The sequence below is a fragment of the Apis cerana genome, linkage group LG1 (genome assembly GCF_029169275.1).
Source record: "Apis cerana isolate GH-2021 linkage group LG1, AcerK_1.0, whole genome shotgun sequence".
NCBI classification, from domain to species: domain Eukaryota; kingdom Metazoa; phylum Arthropoda; class Insecta; order Hymenoptera; family Apidae; genus Apis; species Apis cerana.
Window position 1 is genome coordinate 21,181,984 of NC_083852.1, and position 23,850 is coordinate 21,205,833.

Sequence of the window (23,850 nt, forward strand, 5' to 3'; positions counted from 1 at the left end):
AGGATAAAATCGAAAACTGCGAAATATATTCATCGATGCCATAAATTCGATCGAATTTCAATGTAACAATGAACGAATGGGAATAATTTTCGCACGAGTTCAAGCCTGTTTCCGGCAGCGTTGATCTTTTTCCCTCTTGATTAATTATTCAAAAGATTCGCGTATAAATTTCTGAAACTAAAGCGAATTATCGCGAAACGCGAGAAATTCGCGCCCCACGTCCGCGAAATAAACGAGTTCAATTAGCTCGTGGCGAGAGAGAGAGAGAGGAGAGAGAAGAAAGGAGAAAAAAAATCGTAACCTCGTATTCGTGGAACATTTCCATCGCTTGGATCGTGTTTATTAGATCCCGATCGACTATGATTCACACGCCTTAATCCAATTTAGCGCGCGACCAACGATCTTGATAGTCGTTCGTTTCACGCAATTACCATCATCGCCAAGCGGTTCGTTTAATCGAACGAAATGGCGGGCTCGATCGAATGATCCATACGATAACGAGACCGTTGTTTGCATGCCGAAATAATCAAGCTTATACTCTTCTTTCTTTCTTCTTCTTCTTCTTCTTCTTCCTTTTTTTCGAGTAATTGAAAACAATTTACCGACAATTATCGCTATTATTGTCAAAGCGATAATAGATTTCGATTCGCAGGAAAGAAAAAAAAGTCCAACAATCATTAATAAATTTGCCCAACAACGATGCAACACTCGAACACGACAACGAAACACGATGTTACTACATCCACGGTAACGTATGTGCCGCAGCTACAAGATAAAAAAGCGTAAAAGAAAAAAGAGGGGATAAAGAGAAAGGGGTCGATAGTGGACTAACGAAACACACATCGAATACACGGTCGAATCCCAAACTAATTTCCTGTTTACTTCGCACCACCGTCCCTTTTAATCTGCCGACGGTCCATCGGCGGCAACGAAACGGTTGCCCCGCGCCTGATATTCACAATTTTTCCGCCTCTCCTCCCCTGCCGTTTCGAAAACGTCACAGATAACGCCGTTCTAATTAGCCGGTAATCAAGCGGGTCGGCCGCTCTTAATTTTCCCTCGTCAAGCGGCGCGACGGTATCGGGAGGATAGGACAAGGGAGAGAGCGTTTTTCGTGTTTCCTACGGGTTTGGATGGGTACAGCAAGGATCGAGAGGAGAGGTGGGGGTGGCGGAATGGTAAAACGATAAAACGATAAAACGATCAACGAGAAGGCAACGTCGGTTGGAAACGGGCAGAAAATAATTGCCAGATCGTTTTTCATTGTCAACGTTCGGTTAATGCGAATATTGGGTACAAAGTGAGGTATAATTTTAGAGAAGGCTAGGCCGGACCCGAGGTAACCCGATCATTAGCTACGTGGCTGCCAAAATGGAGGTTGGAGAAGAACGGCGCGCGAGGGATTCGGTTATCGGCGAGGCCCGAATGTTTATAATAATATGCTTGCACGACCAGTTAACACGGTGGATGATACGCAACCGATCGATACGCGGAGAGAGATATTGCTTCTCCTCGGAACGTTTCCTCAAACGTCATGGAAGACTCTTGGGTTGGTTAGTGAGAAGGGTGTACTTAGGGGGTGTACTTAATAAAACGGGATTGTCGGCAGCACGAACAACAAGAATTTCGTTATGGGTGTTACCTTTCAATCGAGAGGATTCGCTCTCTTAGTTACGGAATAAAAATATACGTTTGTATGTAACGGCAACGAGGGTAAATACGGAAACAAAAGCAACTGTATGCTTCTACAAATCCGGGGAACGGAATGGGAGTTGTATTCGACTCGAGATCCCGGTCCAAATCCTTTATTTATCGAGTGCTCGATCCACCAATCGAGTTGTTCCGACTACCACCAAATTCTCCCTACTCTTAAACCTAATCCGGCAAAATGGCCGCCGCCGCCGCCGCCAACAATTGCGTTTCGTTATAAAGTTTCGATATGCGACGAGCCCTCCCCCTCCCCCTCGTCCTCCTCGATCGAGTTAACAAGCAGCGGGAAGGGAAAAAAAAAATCTCGTCCACGAATTCGTTTCCCCTCTCCCCGGATCCATCGAGTGGCTCGTTTCGCATGAAATTTCCCATAATTGCCTTTCGAGAAACTTGGAGATTGGCTACTTTGCACGCCCGTTTTTCACGAGGAGCACCGATTATCAAAGTAATCGAGCTGGTTATCGCGGTGATTTTTCATCGTTTTAACCCCCTTCCGCCCTCCCCCTCCCGCCACTCTTGGCGAAAATTTATATAAAGCTTGGTCGACGAGACGAGGAGAGGGAGGGATAGGGAGAATGATGTATTTATACGATCGAAACGTGTATCGTTGGGCGGGCAGCAACTTCATTCGCGGGAAATATCGCAAGAAGCGGTGACAGATTGACAAAGCGTTGCTACGTGACCGCTTATCGTTCAGCTTCGCGGAGGCGAGCGTGTAAATTTATCGAATTCAAACGATTAGTATCCATCGTCGTATCGTGTATCGTGTACGCGCGCATCATTATCGATAATCGACGTTTTCCTGGCTCGAAAGAGGATCGTCGTTAACGAGAGGGGGAGGGATCCGAATTTGCGAGACTCGAGCGAAAAAACGACAGGTTTTTTCTTTTTTTTTTTTTTTACTAAATTTTCGCCCTCGAAAAATTTATCGACCGATATGTTTTTTCTATCTCTCTTTCTGCTCTCGCGTGGGTTTCGCTCGAAAAATTGTGGATTTTTTTTCTTTTTTTTCCTTTTTTTTTTTCAGTTCGAAAGTTTTCGCGATATTTCACAATTTAACTTGTCCACGTAGGACGAATTTATTAAGTGATACAGTAGTTACTCTTTCGTTTCGCTGATATCCATTGAGAAATATTAAACTACGAGCAAACACGTGAAAATTGTTTGAAATAAAATATCGCGCGCGTCTCTTTTTCGTAGCTCTCTCGGAGAAAAATTCTCGAATAAATAATAATTTCTCGGATATCTTCTTTGTGAAATGGTTAAGTGAAAATTTTCGGCAAGACTTAATCGTGCAACAAATTGCAAACCGCTAGTTTATTGCGATACATCGGTATTGAGAAACGGATTAAATATCCCGTAACGGATACGGGTTTCCGACGCATGCATTCATACCATTTTACCATTTAACCGAGGCATTGAATATTAAATATAAATCTCGCGTGTCCGTGTTCAGTCGTGCTCGATCGATTCTGATCCCGAGAGGAAATTTCTCTTTATTAATCGACCCCGTCACACGCGTAATCCCGAAACACGAGGATGGAATCTGGCCCTCTCTCGTTTACGTTGCGCGGACCTTTGTTAAACTCGATGCACGCGAAACGCCAGTTTCGCGCGATTTATCCGATCGGCGAAATCCGATTGCGGGGACAGAGTTAAGCGTTAAAAAGAGAACGCTTCCTTTCCGGCCAACGGTGGCCCAAGATATTTGCCAAAACGGCAGTTCGCCTATAATGAAAATAGAGCCTAAGCCACGGCCCAAAGTTCAAAATTGGATTTCGAGGCGGGGCTTGCGCGGCCGACCGATCCCACCCCTTTATGCAACTATTGCCAATGGAAAGATCTGCCAAATATGCGCGTGTGTTCGAGGAGACGTTGTGCAAGTGCAAAATACGCGCTCTGGGCGGATGAATCATATGACAGTGCGAGGATGATATATTCCAAGAGAGACGGGAGAGAGGTTCGAGAAATCATCGAACACGATTCGAGAATGCACGCTGAAAGGTTATTCCTCGTGAGTCACGAAGGCATGCGAGCGAAATCTCCCGCGCGTGCGTACATCGTGCGATCCTCTTCAACTCGGGATTGCTATTTAATTACTAAAAAGGCGACGCGAAGCAATCATCGATAATTACGATATAACGGACTGTGCACACGTCGCGAGAAACGAAACTCCGTCGCTTAGAAAATATAGGGATCGAGTGGAAAATAGACACACCGTGTATTTTCGTAAGTTTAGATTGGAAGGAAGTTAATCGAAAGGGATACGCATTATACGATCCACGTTCAAGCATGTATCGTATCGTGAACGAATAAAATGCATGGAAAAATACACGCTGTTCGTCTGTTTGACGAAACGTTAAGCGCGTCACGTGGCGAAGGGAAAAGCAACTATTAATTTCCCCTCCAGTTGAAAAAAGAAAAGATGCGATGACGTGATAAATGAGATACGTTAAAAAAATACTCTCGATAGAGAGAAAAAGGGGTGTTCGATCGATTCGCAATTCGAACAAAGGAGGAACAAAAAAAAATATATCACTCGTTAGGCGAGAACGAGCGAGCGGCTTTCATGCTCGCATCTCGTCTCTCTCTAGAATCGCTCTTTCTTTCTTTCTTTCTTTCTTTCGTTTTTTGCCTCCCCTCTCTTTTTACCCCCTGCTTTCAAACGACACGAAAGACCTCATTGCCGCGGGGGCCTAACGTTAATGCGCGTGATTTTCTTTTCACTCTCTCCGGAGCAGAGCTAGTCGCTGTTTGCACTGCGATCCTTTTCACGATAGAAGGGACACCCGCCGTAAGAGGGAAGCGCGATGTAACGTTGTTTCAACAGGGAGGTATTCGTAATTACGGCAATAACGGCGCAAAGTTAAATGGAAATAATTTATCTATTATAACTTGTTCTTTCTAACTATAAACTATATCTATTTTCTCACTTGAATCGAATGAGTCGCATAAAAAGACACGCGAAAAACGAGTAATGAAATTGGACGGAATGATAAGAAACAACTCATCGTGTAACAAACGTGTACAATCAATCCTATATATTCCTGTAGATATGCAATACTTAATAAGAGAAGTCCAGAACTATTATTTAAACGAATTACGCGACTCTTTTCATAAATATATGCATTCGATAGTACGTGCGTGCGTGTAGACCGTCGATACGTTTCGATATCTCGTTACATCACGCTCGTTTTCATGCAACAAATTACAAATTCTACACAAACAAAGTGTATATTCGAATATGTACACGTGTCTATGTCTCGTGTTATTGATATTTATTATTTGTTACACACGTGTTTTCTGTTTGATAATAAATTTCTTTCTCAAGTGCATTTAACGAAATGGAAATATTTTATTTCGCATTTTTCACGCGACGAATTATTTCCATCGTTTCGATATCTTCATCGGCCGAGAGATGGATATAATAAAGAAAGGATTGCTAAAGCAGCATGTTATACGTTTCCATTGAAAGCTCGTCCGCGGCGAGAAACGCGAATGATAACGCTCTCGAGATCTATTTGTCGGATTTGCTAATTAGACACTGGATGAAATATTGAAAAGAATGTCGCCGACGCGGGAGGGGAGGTTGTACGCGGATAATTGGAATATGTAACGAGCACGTTAAAATGAATAAAAACCGGCAAATTTCCCTCGAAATTTTATGGCGCACCGCATAAGTGCACCGTATCCTCCTTTTTATCACCGTTACGTAAAGGTTCCGTGAATCTAGAACGTTTCCATTATTTGCGGAAGCATTTCTCAGTCGGATTCTTTCTCATGAATATTAACGGTGAATCTGAAAAGGGTTATTTTTTTTCTCTCCTTCCCCTTCTTCCCTTTTTTTTTTGCCTCTTTTCATTTACATTTCACCGTGAAATAGTCCAGCGCGCCCTTAATAAACCTGATCTTCGAGGAACGTGGTGTGCGAGAACCACTTCTGCGAGCGAATATTCACGAGGAACGGGATGGAGAATTAATATTTTTTTCTTTGTACGATGACTTTACACGGCACTCACCTTGGCGAAATCGATCTTCAATGTGCAGCAACCGGAGTATATGTCCGCTCCGTGAAGTGTCTCCTTCGCTCTCGTCGCCGATTCCACTGAGTCAAACGTGATCATCGAACGATTCGATTAAGAAAATATATACATATGCGTGTGTATAGAGTATAGATCCTTGTTCAGACTAAAACGAAAGATTCGTAAGAAAATGTTCTATCCGAGGAGGATCTCCAACCTTTCGAATCTCAATTTCTTAATTTCGATTTAAATTTGTATACCTTCGAACTCGAAGAATGATATAAATAATTTTCGAAATTATCATTAACCCGAGATCGATCTCCAAAAAGGAGGATAATCTTTAACGACGTTCTGTACGCTACTCGAACTACTCGGTCGGCGTTCAACTCGAGGTATCAAAGGATTAGAGTGAGTGACGCACAACCACCGCAAGATCTAGTAGACCTCGTGTTCTAACCCTCGAGTTCTCCTTATAATAAATCTTCATTTCGTATTGTAACGCACGTGACCGACAAACTTCACCGTCGCGAATCCTTTCTAGGTTAAAAAAAGAAAAAGGAAAAGGAAGGAAGTGTGCCACGAAAGTGGAGATCCTCTCGAGCTTTAAACCCGTTTTATCGCGCTTCGCCAAGCTTCGTACGCCTGGCGATGAAATGCGCGATTCATCGAGTGGACGAAGAACGTGTATTGCAAAAGGATATTCCACCATCGCTTGAACGCCGTTCTTCTTGAAAATAACGATGCGTTGTACTTGGCCGCTGGGCGCGCTGATCGTGTGCAGCACTTCCTGTAACAGAGAATACAGAGTTTTTTTGACAAACGTCACAGATACGTTATTGAAAAGATGCCGATAGCGGCGTTGTTGCATGGAATATGCAATGACAAGCTTATTTACGACTCTTCGCCTGCTCATACTTGAATTTCTACTGGGCATCGTTACTATAAATTGCATGTCTATTTATATCACATTGTATATATATATATATATATATATATAGTGCAACAAAGTTATCGAGTTCGCCAGAAGAATTTGGAATTCGTCAACAAGTAGGTCTATATCTTTAAAGAAATATTGGGCATCAACAGACATTTTTCTCTATCCAATTTTCCATAATCTCGAACGATTATCTCGAAGTGAAAAAAGAGAAAACTCATATACGTATATATTTCGAAAATAAATTCCATCGTGCAAAATAATGGAGGGATGCACGATTCGTTATACACGTCACGTAAAAATGGCCGGGGTTGCACGTGAAATATTTCCTCGAGCCATATCTCAAATTCAAATCCGACATTTTTCGTACACATCTTACTCCGCACGTATCTGAAATAAGAGCGCGAAAAAAGCACCGCCGATCACTCTTCACCCGGTTGTCTGCCACCCAACCATGTGTAAAATGGTGAGGAAATTTATCGTTTTGCGTACGCATCGACTTAGAATAGAGGATTGAAAAAGAGGATTAAAGTTTGAACGGGTAAACGGCGAGATATTCGAGAAAATATCGCGTGGCGAAGGAAATTGGAAATTTCGAATCGAAAGTTCGCGATCATCTCCTTACAAGACTGCTTGGATACACGAAATTTCAATAGAAATGGAGGAATCGACGAGTGGGTATGCTCGATACTTCGTTTGCGAAAGATTCGATCGCGAAAAATTCGATAAGTAAGGAAAAGTGGAAGAAGGCGAGTGAGAGCGGGGACATATAATTGCGCGTACGCTCGTGTGTACAAACATTTGATAATTTTAATAGCCATAACTCTTGGAAGGAACAACAAACATCGTGGCGAGAGAGCGTTTCGAGAGCTTCTAATATACGTTCAATAAAAATATAACGATCCTGTTTTCCATTGAAATTCTCAATACCGACTCGAGACCTTGCCGATCCCATAATACCGATTTGTTTGAGACCAAAGCACGAATGTTTGGACAGTATCATATTCAATGATACACAATGTGTAACATAATTCGCGATTAATCCGAGAAAATTGTTTCCACGTGTTAAAACAAACCGCGCGCGCAAAACGCTCTCCGCCACAACGCTTGAAAAACGGGCTCAACCAATAATATTTTCTCCTTGCGTTACGTATAAATCGCAAGGAGCAGAGATGGAAAATAATTCAACAACACGATGAAAATCTCAACAACTCGTCCCCCTCGGGCTGAAACCGGGTCAATTTTTTATATTTTACTTTATCAACTTTTTATTTTATTTACGATCGACGGCGATCCGTCACAATGCACGCCTCAATGTGCGTGTATTATACGACCCATCGTATCTTTTACGCCTTCCTCCTCCGACGAAAGTGTACGATCTTCGAAGACGGAACGCGATGTCGCGAAGGGCAAAGATAAAAGAAGGAAAGAAAATAAAAAAAGAAATAGAAACACCGTCAAACTAAATCTCAACTAAATTGAGAATCGACTCGTTCCAAACAGCATCTTCCACCTACCTCGACTGAATAACACCGAATGAAACGCTCACTTCTACCGAAATCTACGGAATCGATAATTGAAAACGTTTTCGAATCAGGTGGACGTTTTACCTGTAGCGATAGCCGGTAAAAACGTCCACCGATACCAGTGACGACGCAGCATGGCGCGATGCCAAACCCACTTTTGAACTTTTAACTTCTTCCGCGAGGAATACCTCGACTCGAGGCAAAAGAGAGATAGAGAGAGAGAGATATGGCGAGTCGACTCACGGAATCGTAGACGTTTCGGAAGGGGGAATTCTTTTCTAAACGGAAAAACTATTCCACCACGTGGCGCGACCAAACAACTTGGAATCGTGATGTCATCAATTTGGAGGCGAGGAGGATGACTCAGTCTCCCTCTCCTCGTTCTATCCAAGATAGTGGTGGAAAATAACGCGCGTCTATTCATTCGCTTCTTTTTCCGCTGAATGGCGATTTGATGGAAGAGCAATTGATCGGATCTCGAGTCGGCGAAAGGAAAATGGAAAGGTGTGAGGCGAGGAGGTGGAATTTGAAGGGAGGGGGTCGATATTGTATTTGGGGATAGGCAGGAGGACGTGACACAATTGCGAAAGAGGGAACAACTATCCGTCGTGGCTCCTGGGACGAGTAAGTTAAACGTTTGTGTAGCGTTGACCGAAATTAGCGTAATTGCCTTTGGGGTTGACAAATTACGCTAATTGAAAATTGGAACAGGGGAAATTGTCGTCACCCTTTTCAAACGTGTACATTTATGAAGGTATCAACCATGAACAAGTTATTCGTTTAGTTTGAAATTTGAAATGTTTCTAAAAATTTCTCCAATATTATAAACATATAAACGTTTATTAACTCGTTATTGTTACACTCTTTCGCTCGGTTGCTTGCGAAGTATCTCGAGTAAAAATAACATGTTAATTATTTGTGTGTTATCCAATTACCAACGTTTCACCAATTTACATCGTTTTTATCCCGTCTTTTCTTATTTATTTTTCCGTTACGTAAGGTATGCGCGTAATTTAAAGGAGAAAAAAAAGAGACGCTATTAATTACGCCGCAACACACACCTATTCTTTTTTCGTACAAGGACAAGTGTAACAGAAATTTACTCCACTGTTATCTTTCTCGAATCTACCAAACAGTACAAAATTCCGAGTGGAACGTATATGTATTATCGTTACTCGACTCGATAGTGTTTCTAACTCGAACACGTGGAGTGAACGAGCTCGTCTCGTTCGAAATCGAAGAAGTTAATCGAATCCCGTTCCAAGATATATCGCGATATTTGGAGAGACGTGGCTCGGCAAACAAACATCGTATAACAGAGACGCGTGGTTTAATGGACGATTCATTAGATGGCGGGATGGTTAGGTGCGAGATATAACAGGGCGTGTTTGCTTTTCGAGAAATGCACGCATCCACAACTCGGACTTAATTATCCGGCGTTTCCATCTGGGGCGAAGAAAGTAATGCCCCTTTGTACGATTCGAAACTCGAATACTAGATCTTTTGTCGCATCTCTGGCGTATAGCAGCCGGTGTAAATTCAATACGGCCGCGTTCTTGCCTCCCCCATTTCTCGCCCCGTTCCGTCGATCTTTAACAAAAGCCGCCTGCCTCTCTTTATCTCCCCTCCCTCTCTCTCTCTCTCTCCTTTCTTTCTCGCCTTAAACGACACGAGCAGGGGAGGAGGAATCGTGATAAGAATATAGGTAATCTCCCCTCGACCCGTTCCTTTTGTTCCCTTCGAAACGGTATTTCGTTGCCTCGGGAACAACGGTATCCACTGGACGGATATGCTAATGGAATCTCCGTGGATAAAATCGTGTAATAAAATTCCTCGGGACCAGGATTTCAGCAATGATTGATAAACAGCGAAAAAGGGGACGATCGGTTCGATCCGTGGTACAAATATATGTACATCGAGAAAATGGTGTAATCAGAAAGATGGACGATTAGAGTGAAAGATGCAAGGAGGAGATACAAGACTTCGGTCAAAGGAAGAATGGAGACTTTAATGAAAGTCTCTCGCGCTTGTTTGAATACCGGGCAAGATTAAGGGATACGTGTACTCTTTTATCTTCTTGTTTGAATCGATATCCGAGAAATACAGGGATCTCCTTCCGCGGGGAGATAATAATCTCCAAGATCGAATAAGAAGAAGATGAAACGATGATTTAGGATTGTTAACGCGGTTGTTGAAGCGGCGAGTAACCAGCAGTCGTGGCGTATGAACCCTATTTCACGAGTTATACTAAGGTCGGCGAGACGTGAGCGGTGGATTAGAGCGCACCGTTTGGGATTGTTGGGATTAGATGGCACGATTCGAGAGTGGTTGGAATTCGAGTAAAATCGGTAAAGTCGCGTTGACCGGTTAAATTGAATTTCACCCTTGTTAAATTCCATTTATAAGGGATTAAAATCGTCCGCGCTGGAAGAAATACGAAGGAAGGAGATCGAGATGAAATATCGGCGGAAACGCTTAAAGGAACGAACTCGAACGAATGCTGCACGCGGAGGCGAGCCCCGCCTCCGGATACGTCTTTCGAGACCTCTCTCTATAAAGAATTCACAAGCGCTGTGAAATGACACAGTTTACGATTTACGCGAAAGGAAATCCAGAGGAAGAGAGATCTCTCCTATTCTCCCTTATTCGACCTTATCGAGTTTATATAAACGAGCCAAGAATTAATCGCGTTAAGCCTGTTGGAGAGCAAGAGCCGATGAATCAAATAAGACTTGGGCTTTTCGTTGGAAGGCCGGAGACTCGATTGGTCCCCTCCTTTTCTTATTATTACGTTCCTCGATTCCGCGGGGCCCCCGGAATCTCGATCCCGTTCAACTTGCAAGCGTGAAAGCCGCGTGAAAAAGCGACGAAGCGTCACGATTACCGCGTCAATTTGCCCAACGGACGCGGCCACGCGGAGAGGAAAGCCATTCCGCTCGCGTATCGAGCCGCACCGACGTTGTGTCCGGAATATCTATGGAAACTTACGTAGGTATTTCCCTCGAGCACGATGTTCTCTCGTTGTATATACGTATATGTGCAATCGACGTGGTGACGTGCATGAATGTACTACGCTACTGCCGGAAGAAGCGACGAGAGGCCAGGCTGGGAGCGATGTAATAAGCGTGACACGTTTGCGCGACTGGCGAGACGTCGAATTGAAAGGACAAATTGAAAGCCGACCAGATACGTCTCCCCTCCCATCGCGCGTGTTGTCAAACAATCGCTGCTGCTGCTGCTACGTTTCGTTCGTTCGATTAGAACTCGAACGAGTCTCGGCTCGAGTCTGCGTCTGTCTGTGTTCTTCTCTTTCCGTCTTTCTATTATGAGTAAGCACGCGCGGAAAATGGAGGAGGAAGGCAGACTCTTTCGAGACGAAGATTATCTCCGCCGCGTTCTCTTTTTTATTTCTCGAGGGAAATTCGAACGGGTAGGGAAAAACGGGTGGAGAAGAAATTTGCCATCGACGAGTGCGACTTGCTCGAGTTGAAACTTTGCTTCTGCGGAAAAACCCCGAGTTTTCGAGAAAGGAGAGGATTACACTTTTCATAATTTTCATAATTGGGGAGGAACGGAGCATCTGTGCCTCTCGCCAGCGGAGAGACAAGAGGGGATCGTCGGTTAAAAGGTGAAGAGACGGATAGAGAAAAATAGAAAAAGGTTTCGCGGAGGAAAAGAGGAAGAAACGAAGGAAGAAGAGGAGAAGAATATCGCGGAACGTATTATTTACGTAGATTTTTATTTTCTTCGAGGTATTCGTTCCTTTCTTCGTCATCCGACGGGGACGTCAGTCTCCTCTGTGACTGACCTACCTCGTCGTGGCCGACGTTCTCTCGTATTTTTCTCGCCTAGATATAAATATCGGCGACAAATTACCCGGAGACGTCGGGACGCGCTTCTGTCCGAGGGACCGGCTATTAGGAGGAAACATCCAAGAATAATTTTAACACTCTCGATCTCTCGAACGCATAATGTAATAACGCGCAACATTCTGTCAAAAGGAAAGGATAACGCAACAATTATGCATGGTTTAATCAACGAAAAGCTGAATTAAAGGAGTCCATTGGAGGAAAGCCCTCCATTTTCCCGCAGGAAAATTGGACCAGCTTTTAAGAAATCTCTCACAATGGCCGGTCTCGAGGATGGTAAAAAAAAGAAGAAAAAAGAAAAAAGAAAAAAAAAAGAGTAAGTAATCGGTGCACGAAAGATCTTCAGCTCCTCCCTCATTTCTATTCCGCGCCACGCGGTGCCACGAGTTTGACCTACCTCACGTACCTCACCTTCGGCTTTCCTTCATCTTCCTCTCTGTCACTGATATAAACGCAACTGGTAGGTTAACTTTGGAAAAGGAGACGTGGAGCATCAAAGGCACACACGTACGCGCACATCGACACCGGATCCGCGAAGGAAACCGTGACAACTGGATGCCTCGTAATTTCTCCGAAGTGTTTAATCATCGAGGCTGCCGTCTCGAAACGAAGAGGGACGGCCGTACGTCTTCCACGTGAATGGGGAAGGATGACCAGGGATTGATTTGAAAGATCTAAGAAGCGGATAAATCAGCCAACTTCATAAATCGATCGAGGATAGTTATCGATTAAAGCGCTCGACCCGCTTCTTCGACGCGGATTGAAACGACACTTAACGAGTTGAGTGGTTTTGAACAACGTTGGCTCAAACAACCGATGCGAGGCTTCGCTCGAGAGAGCGCAAGAAGCAAAGGGAAAGGAAGAAAGAGAGGATTGAACCGCGATCCGTCATATTTATTAACAAGCCGCCCAGCTTGTTTTCACAACGGAGGCACAACGCTTTCTTTGATCCTCGTCCACGATTCTGGCAGCAACGTTCGAATTTCGAGAAACAAAGAAGAAATTAAATCGATCGAGAAAGCCTCGATTATTTTTAACTCGATTTATCTTCTCGCCGGTTTCAAACTCCCGGCTGGAATCATGCAAATGCGACCACGAAGCCAACTTTCCAAAGGGTGGAGGCGCGGGACAACCAAAGCTGCGGTGTCCTTTAATTCCCAGGGAAACTTCCATCGTAAGACTATCCGCCCCTTGTATGCGCGGGGGGGAAATTCAAAAGAGGGCACCGGCTTTATTTCGTCGAGAGCAAAGGAAATAATATTAAAGAATAAAATATCGATTCGTAAAAATGTTGCGAATGAAAACAACTTAAATAAAAGACACTCAATTTCCTCTCCAAATTCGGTCCTCATAATCCTCCCATAAAGCTCCTTTTTCACCTAGCTCGCGCACGCGTCATTCGTTTCAAAAATGTTCGCCTCTTTATAGAAGAAAAAAGAGAAAAGAGAGGGAAAAGCTTCGCGTTCTTTGCCGCGTTGCTCATTACCATTTAAAACAGAGGGTGCACCGTCGATTTAACCCGTGCACCCTGAACCAGAGAGCCACACGGAAATCGGAGCCATGGAATTTTCTCCTCATTGTCCCAACCAGTCAGTCGCGGAACGACGTAACCGCCTTCTAAACTTTTAGAGAGAGAGAGAGAGAGAGAGAAGGCAGGCAAGCTTCCGACCACCGGCAAAACCATCGTCTTTATCCCGGTTTCCCCTAATTCCATCGAGACCCCTGCAGGGGAGGAGGAGATCGTTTCGTATAGACGAGTGCGCTGGCTGACCTTAATCGTCGCCCGCTGTATGGGTGCACACGTTGCGAGAAGAAGTCGATTTCCAACGGCTGGTTACCACCGGTGCCACGGAAACGCGATAAAGGATCCTTTGAACTTGTACAGAGGTACGGGCGTAATAGGGGTTTCTGTCGATCCGAGTGATTACCAGAACTATGATATAGTTCTTGCACGGATGGAATTCGCCGGAGCGGAAATTTTCGAATTTTTCCTTTCCCCTATCCATCTCCCCAACTCTCCGACTCTTCGCATTCCCCCTTCGTTGGAACTTTTTCAGATAATTCCTACGTAGTTCTTTCGATCGTGGAAATTTGTACAAGTTCCAATTTTCATTCTCTGGGGAGGAATAATTCCGCGGAGAGGGAGGCTGCATCGGATACGACGATGGATTATTCAGTCCATCGCTGTTTTCCGAATGGAGATCATCGAGAGAACATTTTGAGAGAATCCTATCAATATTTAACGCTTTAATCGAAGGAATCGCTTTATACAGATTTCTACGTACATCATTCGGGATACATCATTCATATCCAATTTAATCCGGCCGCAACTGCAACAACGGCGAACTTTTAAATCTGTGATGCGGGCGCGTGACTCGAATTGGCCACGAACGCTCGCACACTTGTCTGCGGTACAGGTCTTGACGAGTGTGTGCCGCGATCGCGATCACGTTTGCGCTTTATATCGTGGATTTATAGCCAAGTAAGACGGCGGTAGTAACGGCAGTGATAGCAGTAGTAGTTTCGTTTCTTTGCCAACGATAAAGTTCCAAAAGATTGAATCCCGGTCGGAAGATGTATAAACAATGACACGATCGTGAAAACAAGCGTAACGACTCGACACCATCGGTGGAAAAATACATACCCGCTATATTTCCCTTCGATCGTTGACAAAGTTTAGTTCCATTAAAAGTTTCAATAAAAATGTCGCAATCTCCAAGTGGAAAAAAAACCCCTAATTACCACGGGTACATCTATAAAGCCATTCAAAGATTGGAAGAAACTTGGAACGAGATGCAAGCCCTTACCACCTCCACACTACCGTTTGGAACTCGTGGACGAGGTCGGATCGTCTCCAAGTTAAATAGAATAACGAGAATGCCGAGGAAAACGTTGCCCTACTCCTATCTATTCGGTGTTCGTTTCTTCGGCTAACAATGCTCACTCCAGAACGACTAGCTTTCTGGTATATAACGATAATAGAGGTTGTCGTGCTCGCTATTGATACACCGAAGCTTATCTGAAAGTGGTTACGTATTTCAGGGCTGACATTAGCTACCTTATCGCGAATAGGACCGGTCTATCGAGTCTTACCTCGACGCGCTAAACACAACTCTCTCTCTCTCTCTCTTTCTCTCTCCCTCGCCCAGTCATCCTAACAGCGACAAAAGATTCAATCGCGATTCTGATAAACGATACCGAGGGGAGTCGCTTTCAGATCCAATTTTAATAAAGTCCAGGCTCCAGGAGGAGGATTAGCGCGACTTGCCGACTCGGTCGAGTTTTACAGAAATGGTATTTCGTCGTTGCAACAAGTTGGAAAAATCAATATTTGTTCAAACGAAGCCCGTGAGTTTTGCGCGATTAAAATGCGTCATCTGGAATACCAGACGTACACAGGCCATGAAGAGGTATATGCATATATGGGGCCTCGTACGTGAGAAAGAATCTAATAACACGAAATTGCGAATCCAAGTATATCCGTATCTCTCTCACTTCGCAAATCGTGAGAACTATTTTACGAGGCTGCACCCGTTATCGCGAGATTAGTTGGTTAAGCCCCCCGGTTAAACGGAAAATTTTAAACGGAGCGAGGCCAAGAATACATTCTCTTCAAAGTGGGCGGCGAAATTTATAATCGCAATTAACGTTGGAAAAGTTAAGGCTGGCACGCGAATAACGGGTGACAATGATCCTCAACAAGTTGCTGGATTAGTCGAAATGAACTCATCGGGCCTGGATCCGTGAAATGATGGGCGTTCGTCGTTTGCGGTGTACGATACACCGCGGAACGAAGCAACACGAGCAACTGGGAGCAGGCTAGGAACCGCGTCGGTGGGTTTAACGTTGGATAGATCCGTAGCGCGTGGAAAGGTCCTTATCCTAAATCCGGATTTCAAACTCATCCGACCTAATCCGCGCGGTTCGAGTGCTCGTTGCAAACTGCTTAGACGATATTTGCGACAAAATATCGATTGTCAAATCGAGAGAGAGAGACTGCGTTGTTATCTTCCTTATTCCGTACGAGGTATGAATCCACCGCGATATTTTTATTTCCGAGCAAACGCTGGAAAAAGTTTCGAATCGCTCGGATAAGATCATATCTTTCCTCCTCCCAGACGCGTCTCTCGATATTGCGTCACAGAGAAGTACAAGTACGTTATCCGCCTTCTCGATGGCTGGGCGTAATCGTGTCGAAGATTCTGCTCGAAGAAGAGGAGAGGATCCGCGCGGTCTGAGAGTCGCATTTTCATGGAAATTTCTTCCTTTTCGAGAAGAGTTGGCGGATAATTACCGAGCGAGGGGACAGGTCCATCGATAAGGAGATGTGACTGCGCGTCATCTCGTGAAGATGAAACTTTGCCGGGGAGGAGAGAAACGCATTGTTCCAAGAAAGAGGAGGGGAGAACCGAATCTGCATCGATTTCCCGTTAATCCCTTTTTATCGAGAAGAGGAGAGCTCTCCCGTAACGGAGAGACCCATCCAGCTTGGAATTTTGCAAAGAATTTTCGTCACGCACGTTGACGATATCGTTACCGATGTATAGATCGAACGGGATTAATCTTGGGCGATCCTTTAAACGATTTCGCCGAGGCTTTCTCGTTATTAGCCCCGAGCGCTTGTGTCCGGAATTAATTACACGGTGTTCGTAAATCCAAGCGGAGTGGCGCGTAATATATTCATACTTTCGTCAACAGAGGCCGGAGTTACGGGGCAAAAAGTGAGCGCGGAGACAAAGAGCGTCGGGCCTTTTGAATTACTCGCAAGACGTGTAGCCCGCGAGAACTCGTCGACGAACTTTTGCCGTGTACCAAGCTGTTCGAAAAGAACTCGGCCTCGCCGGAGGGAAAAGGTATTACCGGATTATTTGCCAGTGGAACAAGCCATCCAACTTCCTCGTGTTCCGTATTACGTCGTCTCAACGCGAGAGAGAGAGAGAGAGACGCGACATTTTCCTCGCCACCTTGCTCCTCGAATAATTTCGCCGAGAAGAAACATTCCGAATTGTTACTGCATCGATTTTCCTGCGCGTAACTGTTCAACGTATAATAAGTATTTAACAGAGAGGATTCATCGACTTAAATAGATTTTGACTCATTGATCGCTCGTGTTTGCAAGTGTTTTTCAACAATGTGATTTCCGTTCCGGTTTCTTGCGAAATTTTTTACAAGCAAATTCGTGCAAATTTGCCGAGTAAATCAGTCGATCCTTTCGACGCCTCGAGAAACTTTTGTAAGAGAGAGAGAAAGAGAGAGGGAGTACGCTTAAGTCGCGGAAGTGTATTTTATATTGGCGTTGGAATAAATTTTTATTCAACGTCGACCGCTCGTGACAGATTTTTCTCGTCTCGTTGGATTCGTCTCTGGGTATCTACGAATCGTTACACGTCGCGCGTACGTAGATTGATCACGAATCGCGAACCACCTGGCGTCAAATATACGCGTGACTTCATCGACATCCAGCTACGTACGTCAAAAAATAGTTATGCAGTCAGAGAAGAGGGCCCTCGACAGCCATACGTACGCGGGAATACGTGAAAACTGGCGTGGCATACTGGTTCAAGGCTAACACGAGCCATCCATCGCAGAACGTAGCATATATCCGCGAATAAGAGCGTCGAGTGGTGTCCATATATCTCGCGGCCCGAGGCTAACCGGAGCGAATAAAGCTGCAAATGCATCGAAGAATGCGCCCAGCCCTTGGCCGCGAGGATCCCATCTATCGAATCTCTCTCTTATCGAATCGAGCATGATCGAATCTTTGTTTACTCCTCGATATCGAGAAGGTTTGATTCCTCGAGCAAAGATTCCTCGACGCCAAGTGGCAACGTACCCTATTACTCCCGAGGCTGCGTTAAAATATTCAAATCGTAGTCACGTTACTGCATATTCAGGGCACGCTTGAAATGAATTTATCAAGCGTCTCGCGTTGAAAGATTAAACGTTTGCCGGGAGGGGCGTGCAATAATTGAAGCGCAGGTGATAGGCCGCCGGAACAACAACGAACCGCTTGCTTGACAACTCCAGTTGCTCGCGATTTTTATTAATCAGTCCTCTCTAAATGTTCGATAATTATTTTCCAATACTTTTTTCCAAACGCGATATCCTTTCATTCGTACAGATGGATCGTCAAACTTGGGAATTAATTTCTTTTTTCTCGCCCATTTTTTCTTTCTCATATTTTCACGAGATTCGTGCTTTATATTACACCTTATCGATTTATCAATATCGTCGGGATATTTTACGACGGAGATAAATCCGACAGAGTCGCTCTCAAAATTTTTACATATCCTTTCCTCTTTTTAAAATAGACTCTCTTCGTTTATCTAGAAACGTGTATTCCAAAGTAAATTCATCGATCCCACGAGAAGGGACGTGTATCAAAAGAAAGGAAAATCAAAGAAGGCATCTCGGATTTTTCGAACCGGCTCCCTAACGAGCGAAAAAAAAATCATTCCGTGACGTTTCAGCTACGCGGAACATTTATATATATTCCATCTCAAAGGCAGGAAAATATATTTCCATCGTCGATACGTTTCCCATCAACGTCAAACCGCATGGAACTCGAAAGGTCGCTCGTCCATTCAACGCTCGAAAAATGGAATAAGATTTTTGAGAAATGTCGCTTCCTTCTACGCGATAGTGGTATAGTATATTATCGAGAAAAATCGAGGAGGAGTACCATCTTCCCGAGGTCGCGTCCAATCCTTTGCCATCTAACGAATATTCATCGATATCTTGCGAGTCTATTTCGCGAGACTCGGTGAAATTTTCGAGAATATTTCTCGCTTCGTGCGATAAAAATGATTATTACTCTCGTGTATTGGCTCTGAATGCAGAAATTCCATTAACTGGAAAAATATTACATTCGAGCTGAATGGAGAAATACCCAATAGTCAACGAGTGGACGAGCTTCGATAGTTTTGCTTAAAAAAATAAAAGTCCAAGAGTATCTAATATACTCATTTCACTTTTATTCACGAGAATTTTACAGTTCCCTCTAACGACAAACACTGTTCAAAGTGTTATTCTCGAATGGAGTCCAGCGGGGTCCATTAATAGCCATCCTGGAAACGCAGGATGTCCACTCTTAAAACGAACGGTATCATAAACCAAGAGGGTTTACACCCTACCTACCCAAATATTCGTCATCCCTTCTAATCGAAGAGCACGAGTTTTACTTTCCTTCCCATTCAACTCGAGAAATGCCGGCGAATGGACTCCTAATGGACGTTCACCGCGACTCCTCACGTCCGTGGCCTCGTGCATTCCTCGCGAAACAATCTCGGCTCTCGAGCGGGTTCGACGGGGGCTGAATTTATCGCGCGTCTATTTAAGAAGCCGGGGAACGTAATACCGTGTTCCGCGCACGAAGGGGAGGAAGGAACGCGAGCGATGATGACGCACGAGCGTTGAGGTCGATGCCATCCGGCCGAATCCTCGCCGTATCTCTCTCCCCCCCGGCGCTAATGGTCGGAGGCAACACCCTCCTCTCGTAATAATCTTCACCAACAGCTTTGACAAATAACAGATCGCGAATAAATCAGCGAGCCGCCGTGGCGAGCGACCTCGTCGCCTGCTGCCGCCACTCCTCCCTCCTCCTCCTCCTCCAAGACGAAACGAGCGTTAATAAGGAGAGCTACCGTCGCGATAATACCGTGCCTCTTTCGTCGGCAAGGCAAATTTATTATTATCAACCGGTGGGAGGGCTTGTATACACGGTTGTGATAATCTGGATATATAACGATTAATCTCGCGTTAATGAGATCGTCACGGGACGTTGGACGTGGGTGGCGGCCGCTTCGATTCGGCAGCCTGTACACGTAAACGTTACGCAACTTTGGTGCTCATCGTCGAGAGAGAGATTTGGAGTTTGAACGGTTTTTGTTTTTTCCGCCACGATTGAAACCCGTTCCCTTCCTCTGACGGGAAAAGTTTCGTAAGAGCATTCCGGGATCGCGCAATTTTTGTGTTATCGAACGAAGATAAGGTTTTTTTTCAACAGTTTACGGAGCGGAATTTAATATAATAATCGTAAATATAAACGTTACAAAACCAAACGTCTCACGCGTCTCACCAAAGAATACGATAGGACACAGGCGTTAATAACGGATAATGGATACGGGATATGTGGTTTCCTTGCGAAGAGGATAGAGGCCGCGATAAAATTGTCGGGTGGAAGAGTTATCGTAAATGAAAGATCCCGGGGAATTACGATTGTCCGTGTACCGTTATTGCCACGGCTCGCGTAATATCGATTGCGAAATCAAATTTTCTCCGGGCTCGGAGATGCGGTTCGATCGTTTTTCTTTTCTCTCCTCCTTTTTTTCCCCCTCGACTGCCATAAAAATCGAGGACGAAATTAATCAAGCGACGACGTTAATTCACGACGACGTTGCACAACGAAGGAATTGCATCGCGCAACAAGATTAATTCCTTTTCTTTTTAAATTACGCTCAACCTCGAACTCGAACCAAAATCGTACAAGCATCACGCAAAACGACCTTTTCGAGCCTTTACTTAGATATTTTTCGCGCGAGATTTAAAAACATTTGTTCCGTCATTCGTTACAACATAATACATGGATACGTATATTTAGCCACACGCAACACGATTGTCCCTCCTCCTCGCCACCAACTCCTCTCTCTCTCTCTCTCTCTCTCTCTCCAACCGCTTGTTTGTACGCCACGTGAGAGCATCTGGCCTGTGAATGGCGAGTAGATTTTTCCGCGTGGGACACGCACGCGTGCCGGTAATTCAGCTAAAGTGGCTATATTCGTAGATGCTATCTCGCTCCAGAAATATAACCAACCGCAGGGATTTGGCGAAAAATCGTCCATGTTGGTTCGCGGGCGTATCGATCGATATCTGTCCAATCCGTGCGAATCGTTAATCGACGTTAAATTCGTTGTCGGAGATTTGCAATTCGACAAGGATATATAATGGAAGATTCGGTTGAAATACGCGGTGCGAATATCGCGTTTACGAATTCGAATATCGAACGGTACTGTGTATGCGTTCGTGTGCGCTGCAAGAGGCAGCATATATCCGTATGCAGCCGTGCGATCGGCCACGATCAACGACTCTTAAATACGCGAGTGGACGAGCAATGCAGACACGAATCAACCACCGATAGATACGTGCTCGACGATAAAATTAGAAGCGAAAGGTTCTGGACGTGTCGTTACCCCTTTCGTTGCGTTCGAATCGGTATATAAGGCCGAATGATTTTATGTTCGATCGAGCTTTGTACACGCTGGCCGGCGTGTGATTGATTCGAAATTAGCAAATGCATGGGGCTTGGATGCGAAGTAAATGTATGTGTTTGGTGTAATCCTAAATCAAAAGATCAGCATCAATTCCGCAAGGTGTTATCAAATCCACGTGGATGATCCGGATGGAAAAGACAGTGGTTGCGAGAGGTTCTTTCGTTGAATCTTTCTTTTCTTTGCCAGATAGAATAATAAAGAAAGGGATCCCCGTATATACGTCGCTTACAATAGAAAAATCCTCGCTTTATGACACTTTACGATGGAAATCATCGCATCAAATAACGCCCACTCTTCTTATAAGTAAGTCTGCCACTTTAGACCTTTGTCAGATCCTCGAAAATACTCGTTCGATGAACAACTAGTGACAAGTCGACCGTAACAATTTGTTATCGAGTGTAAGATCACTTTTTGATTTACATCAAAAATATCATCGATCAGAACCTTTGTTGCCACGTTGTAACGTGTTTTTTTTTTTCAGATCATCGAAGAATTGTACGAATCGTCAATCGACGACACCCACTCGATACGTTTTTTCCTCGCGTATGCGTAGGTAGAACAGAAACGAGCATCGGTTGAATTGTTATTAAGAGGAGAAGAGAAAATAAGATCAGAAATGAGACGTAGGAGAACGTTACGTTCCAGGAAGAAGTTGTGGAATCTTGCGGAGAAGGGGGAAAGTCTGACAAACGATGAGACACGGTCAAAGTGAAAGAGCTGCGTTCAAGGGTGTACGATTGTGGACACGCACGATGGAATAGCAAACAGGCACAATGCGAAACTCATTGCGAGAAACTCATAGAACTCTGGCACTGGAAATTCCGGTTTCGCGAAACGAGACCGGACTCCACGAATTCAATACAAAGAAATTTCTCGGTAACGGCAAAACCTCGACGATCCGAAAAAGATAAGTTTTGAGGAACTGGTCGCTCCCAGATTCGCTACAACTCAATAATACAAAGAACCTTGAATTCTTGAATCAACTACGACAGACTCGAGAGAAGAAGAAGAAGAAGATCGAATCGACGTAGAACTTCTGTTTCTGAAAAACAGAAAGAACCCGGTTGACAACAACGACTCGCGAAAATTGAATCGAATTAATTGGAGTTTAATAATAAGAAATCTTATCGCTTGACTCGAGCAACCTTGGCGCCACGTGATCCGAGTCGAGGTATACGGACACCATGAGATATGAGACGAGTTGCTCCGGCGCCATGAGATCCGAGTCAATTACCCCAAGGCATTAGACCCAAGTTGATAGTCCTTGTTGAATCCTAGGAATATTACGTGTATCCCTTAAGCAGCTTAATCCCTTGCAACGTTCGAAACAGACCATGTTCCTAAAATCGTTTGCACCTCGAATCTCTCGATTTGTATTGCACGTTTTATTTATCATAGAACGTGTAGCGATGTTCGTCGAGTTCTACGTATCCAAATCGTTTCTAAAGTCGAGAATTGGTGAGTTCAATCCGCAATTTCTAAATTGAAAGAAAGACCTCTCCTCGTTCGTCTAATTTCGTCGGAGATTCCGCGAAAAGAAGGACAATTTGCATCCACGACGAAAGAGGAATTTCTTCGTTACGGGTGGCGGGGAATAGAAACGCGGGGTTTAAATGTACGAACGCTCGATAAACAATGTTAGCAGCAGTGGCGCCTCGCCTAGTTAGCCTCCACCACAGTGCCCGATTCATGTACGCTTCTACGTAATCTTTCCCGTACAGGAAAAAGAGAACAGCGAGCACGCTTCGCTTGTGACAACATACGCATGGAGAAAGGGATATTTATGCGCGGACGACGTCGAAAGCTATGAAGACGTATGCGAACGTTATTACACCATAAAATGATACGCTTGTTCGCGTATAATAGCTTGTAATTGCGTAAAATTTGTACATTTTCTTGTGACAAAATACAATTGTTACTCGTTCCAATGGCATTTCCGAGAAGTCCTTGGTATAGATATAAAAAAAAATATATATATATATATACCCCAAGATTTAAAGGTATTACTCTTCGTGCAAACATTCCCTTCGAGGCTAAAATTTACAGCTTTGTTTCCTCGCGCGTTATGGGAACGTAATTCGATCGGAATTACAATCGCGAAGCGGAAAATTGCGCTTTAATCGCGGACGAGATATAAGTTGGAGACGGTTGTTCGATAATAGGCCGCAAAATAGGAAATGCGCCGATACGGCCATACGTCTCGCGTGCAAATCTTGCGAACGGAACGTTTGCGACTGATCACGCGTGGCCACGGACACGCATCGCACGATAATGTAACGAGCTTGGACTCGACGACCCAAGAGACCGCACAAGTGATACATGATTTTGCTCGGCGCTGTCACAACACGAACGTCTCCTAAATTTCAAACGATTATATATCTTCCCAAAGGTGGTCTTTCCCTTCGCTAACGGCCAACTCTCGAACGCGCCTCTGGTCAACCGTTCAGAGAATCTCCACCATTACGCGTCACCAAGTTTCGGCCCGCTATGCGGAAAAATCAATATTTATGGCACGGTGTC

General features: G+C 44.5%; 1 protein-coding gene across 4 annotated transcripts in view; it reads right to left on the reverse strand.

Moving 5' to 3' along the window:
- LOC108002432 (heterogeneous nuclear ribonucleoprotein L-like) overlaps positions 1 to 23,850 on the reverse strand; it is a 164,852-nt gene that overhangs the window by 115,825 nt on the left and 25,177 nt on the right. For 3 of the 4 annotated variants that reach the window (XM_062070859.1, XM_062070857.1, XM_062070858.1), the window contains exons 4-5: positions 6,434 to 6,519; positions 5,730 to 5,826 (exon numbers count right to left, since the gene is read on the reverse strand). In XM_062070859.1, coding sequence (XP_061926843.1) covers positions 5,730 to 5,826; positions 6,434 to 6,519 — 183 coding nt within the window. Of the gene's footprint in view, positions 1 to 5,729; positions 5,827 to 6,433; positions 6,520 to 23,850 lie in introns of those variants that run through there. The other variant, XM_062070860.1, reaches the window with a different exon arrangement.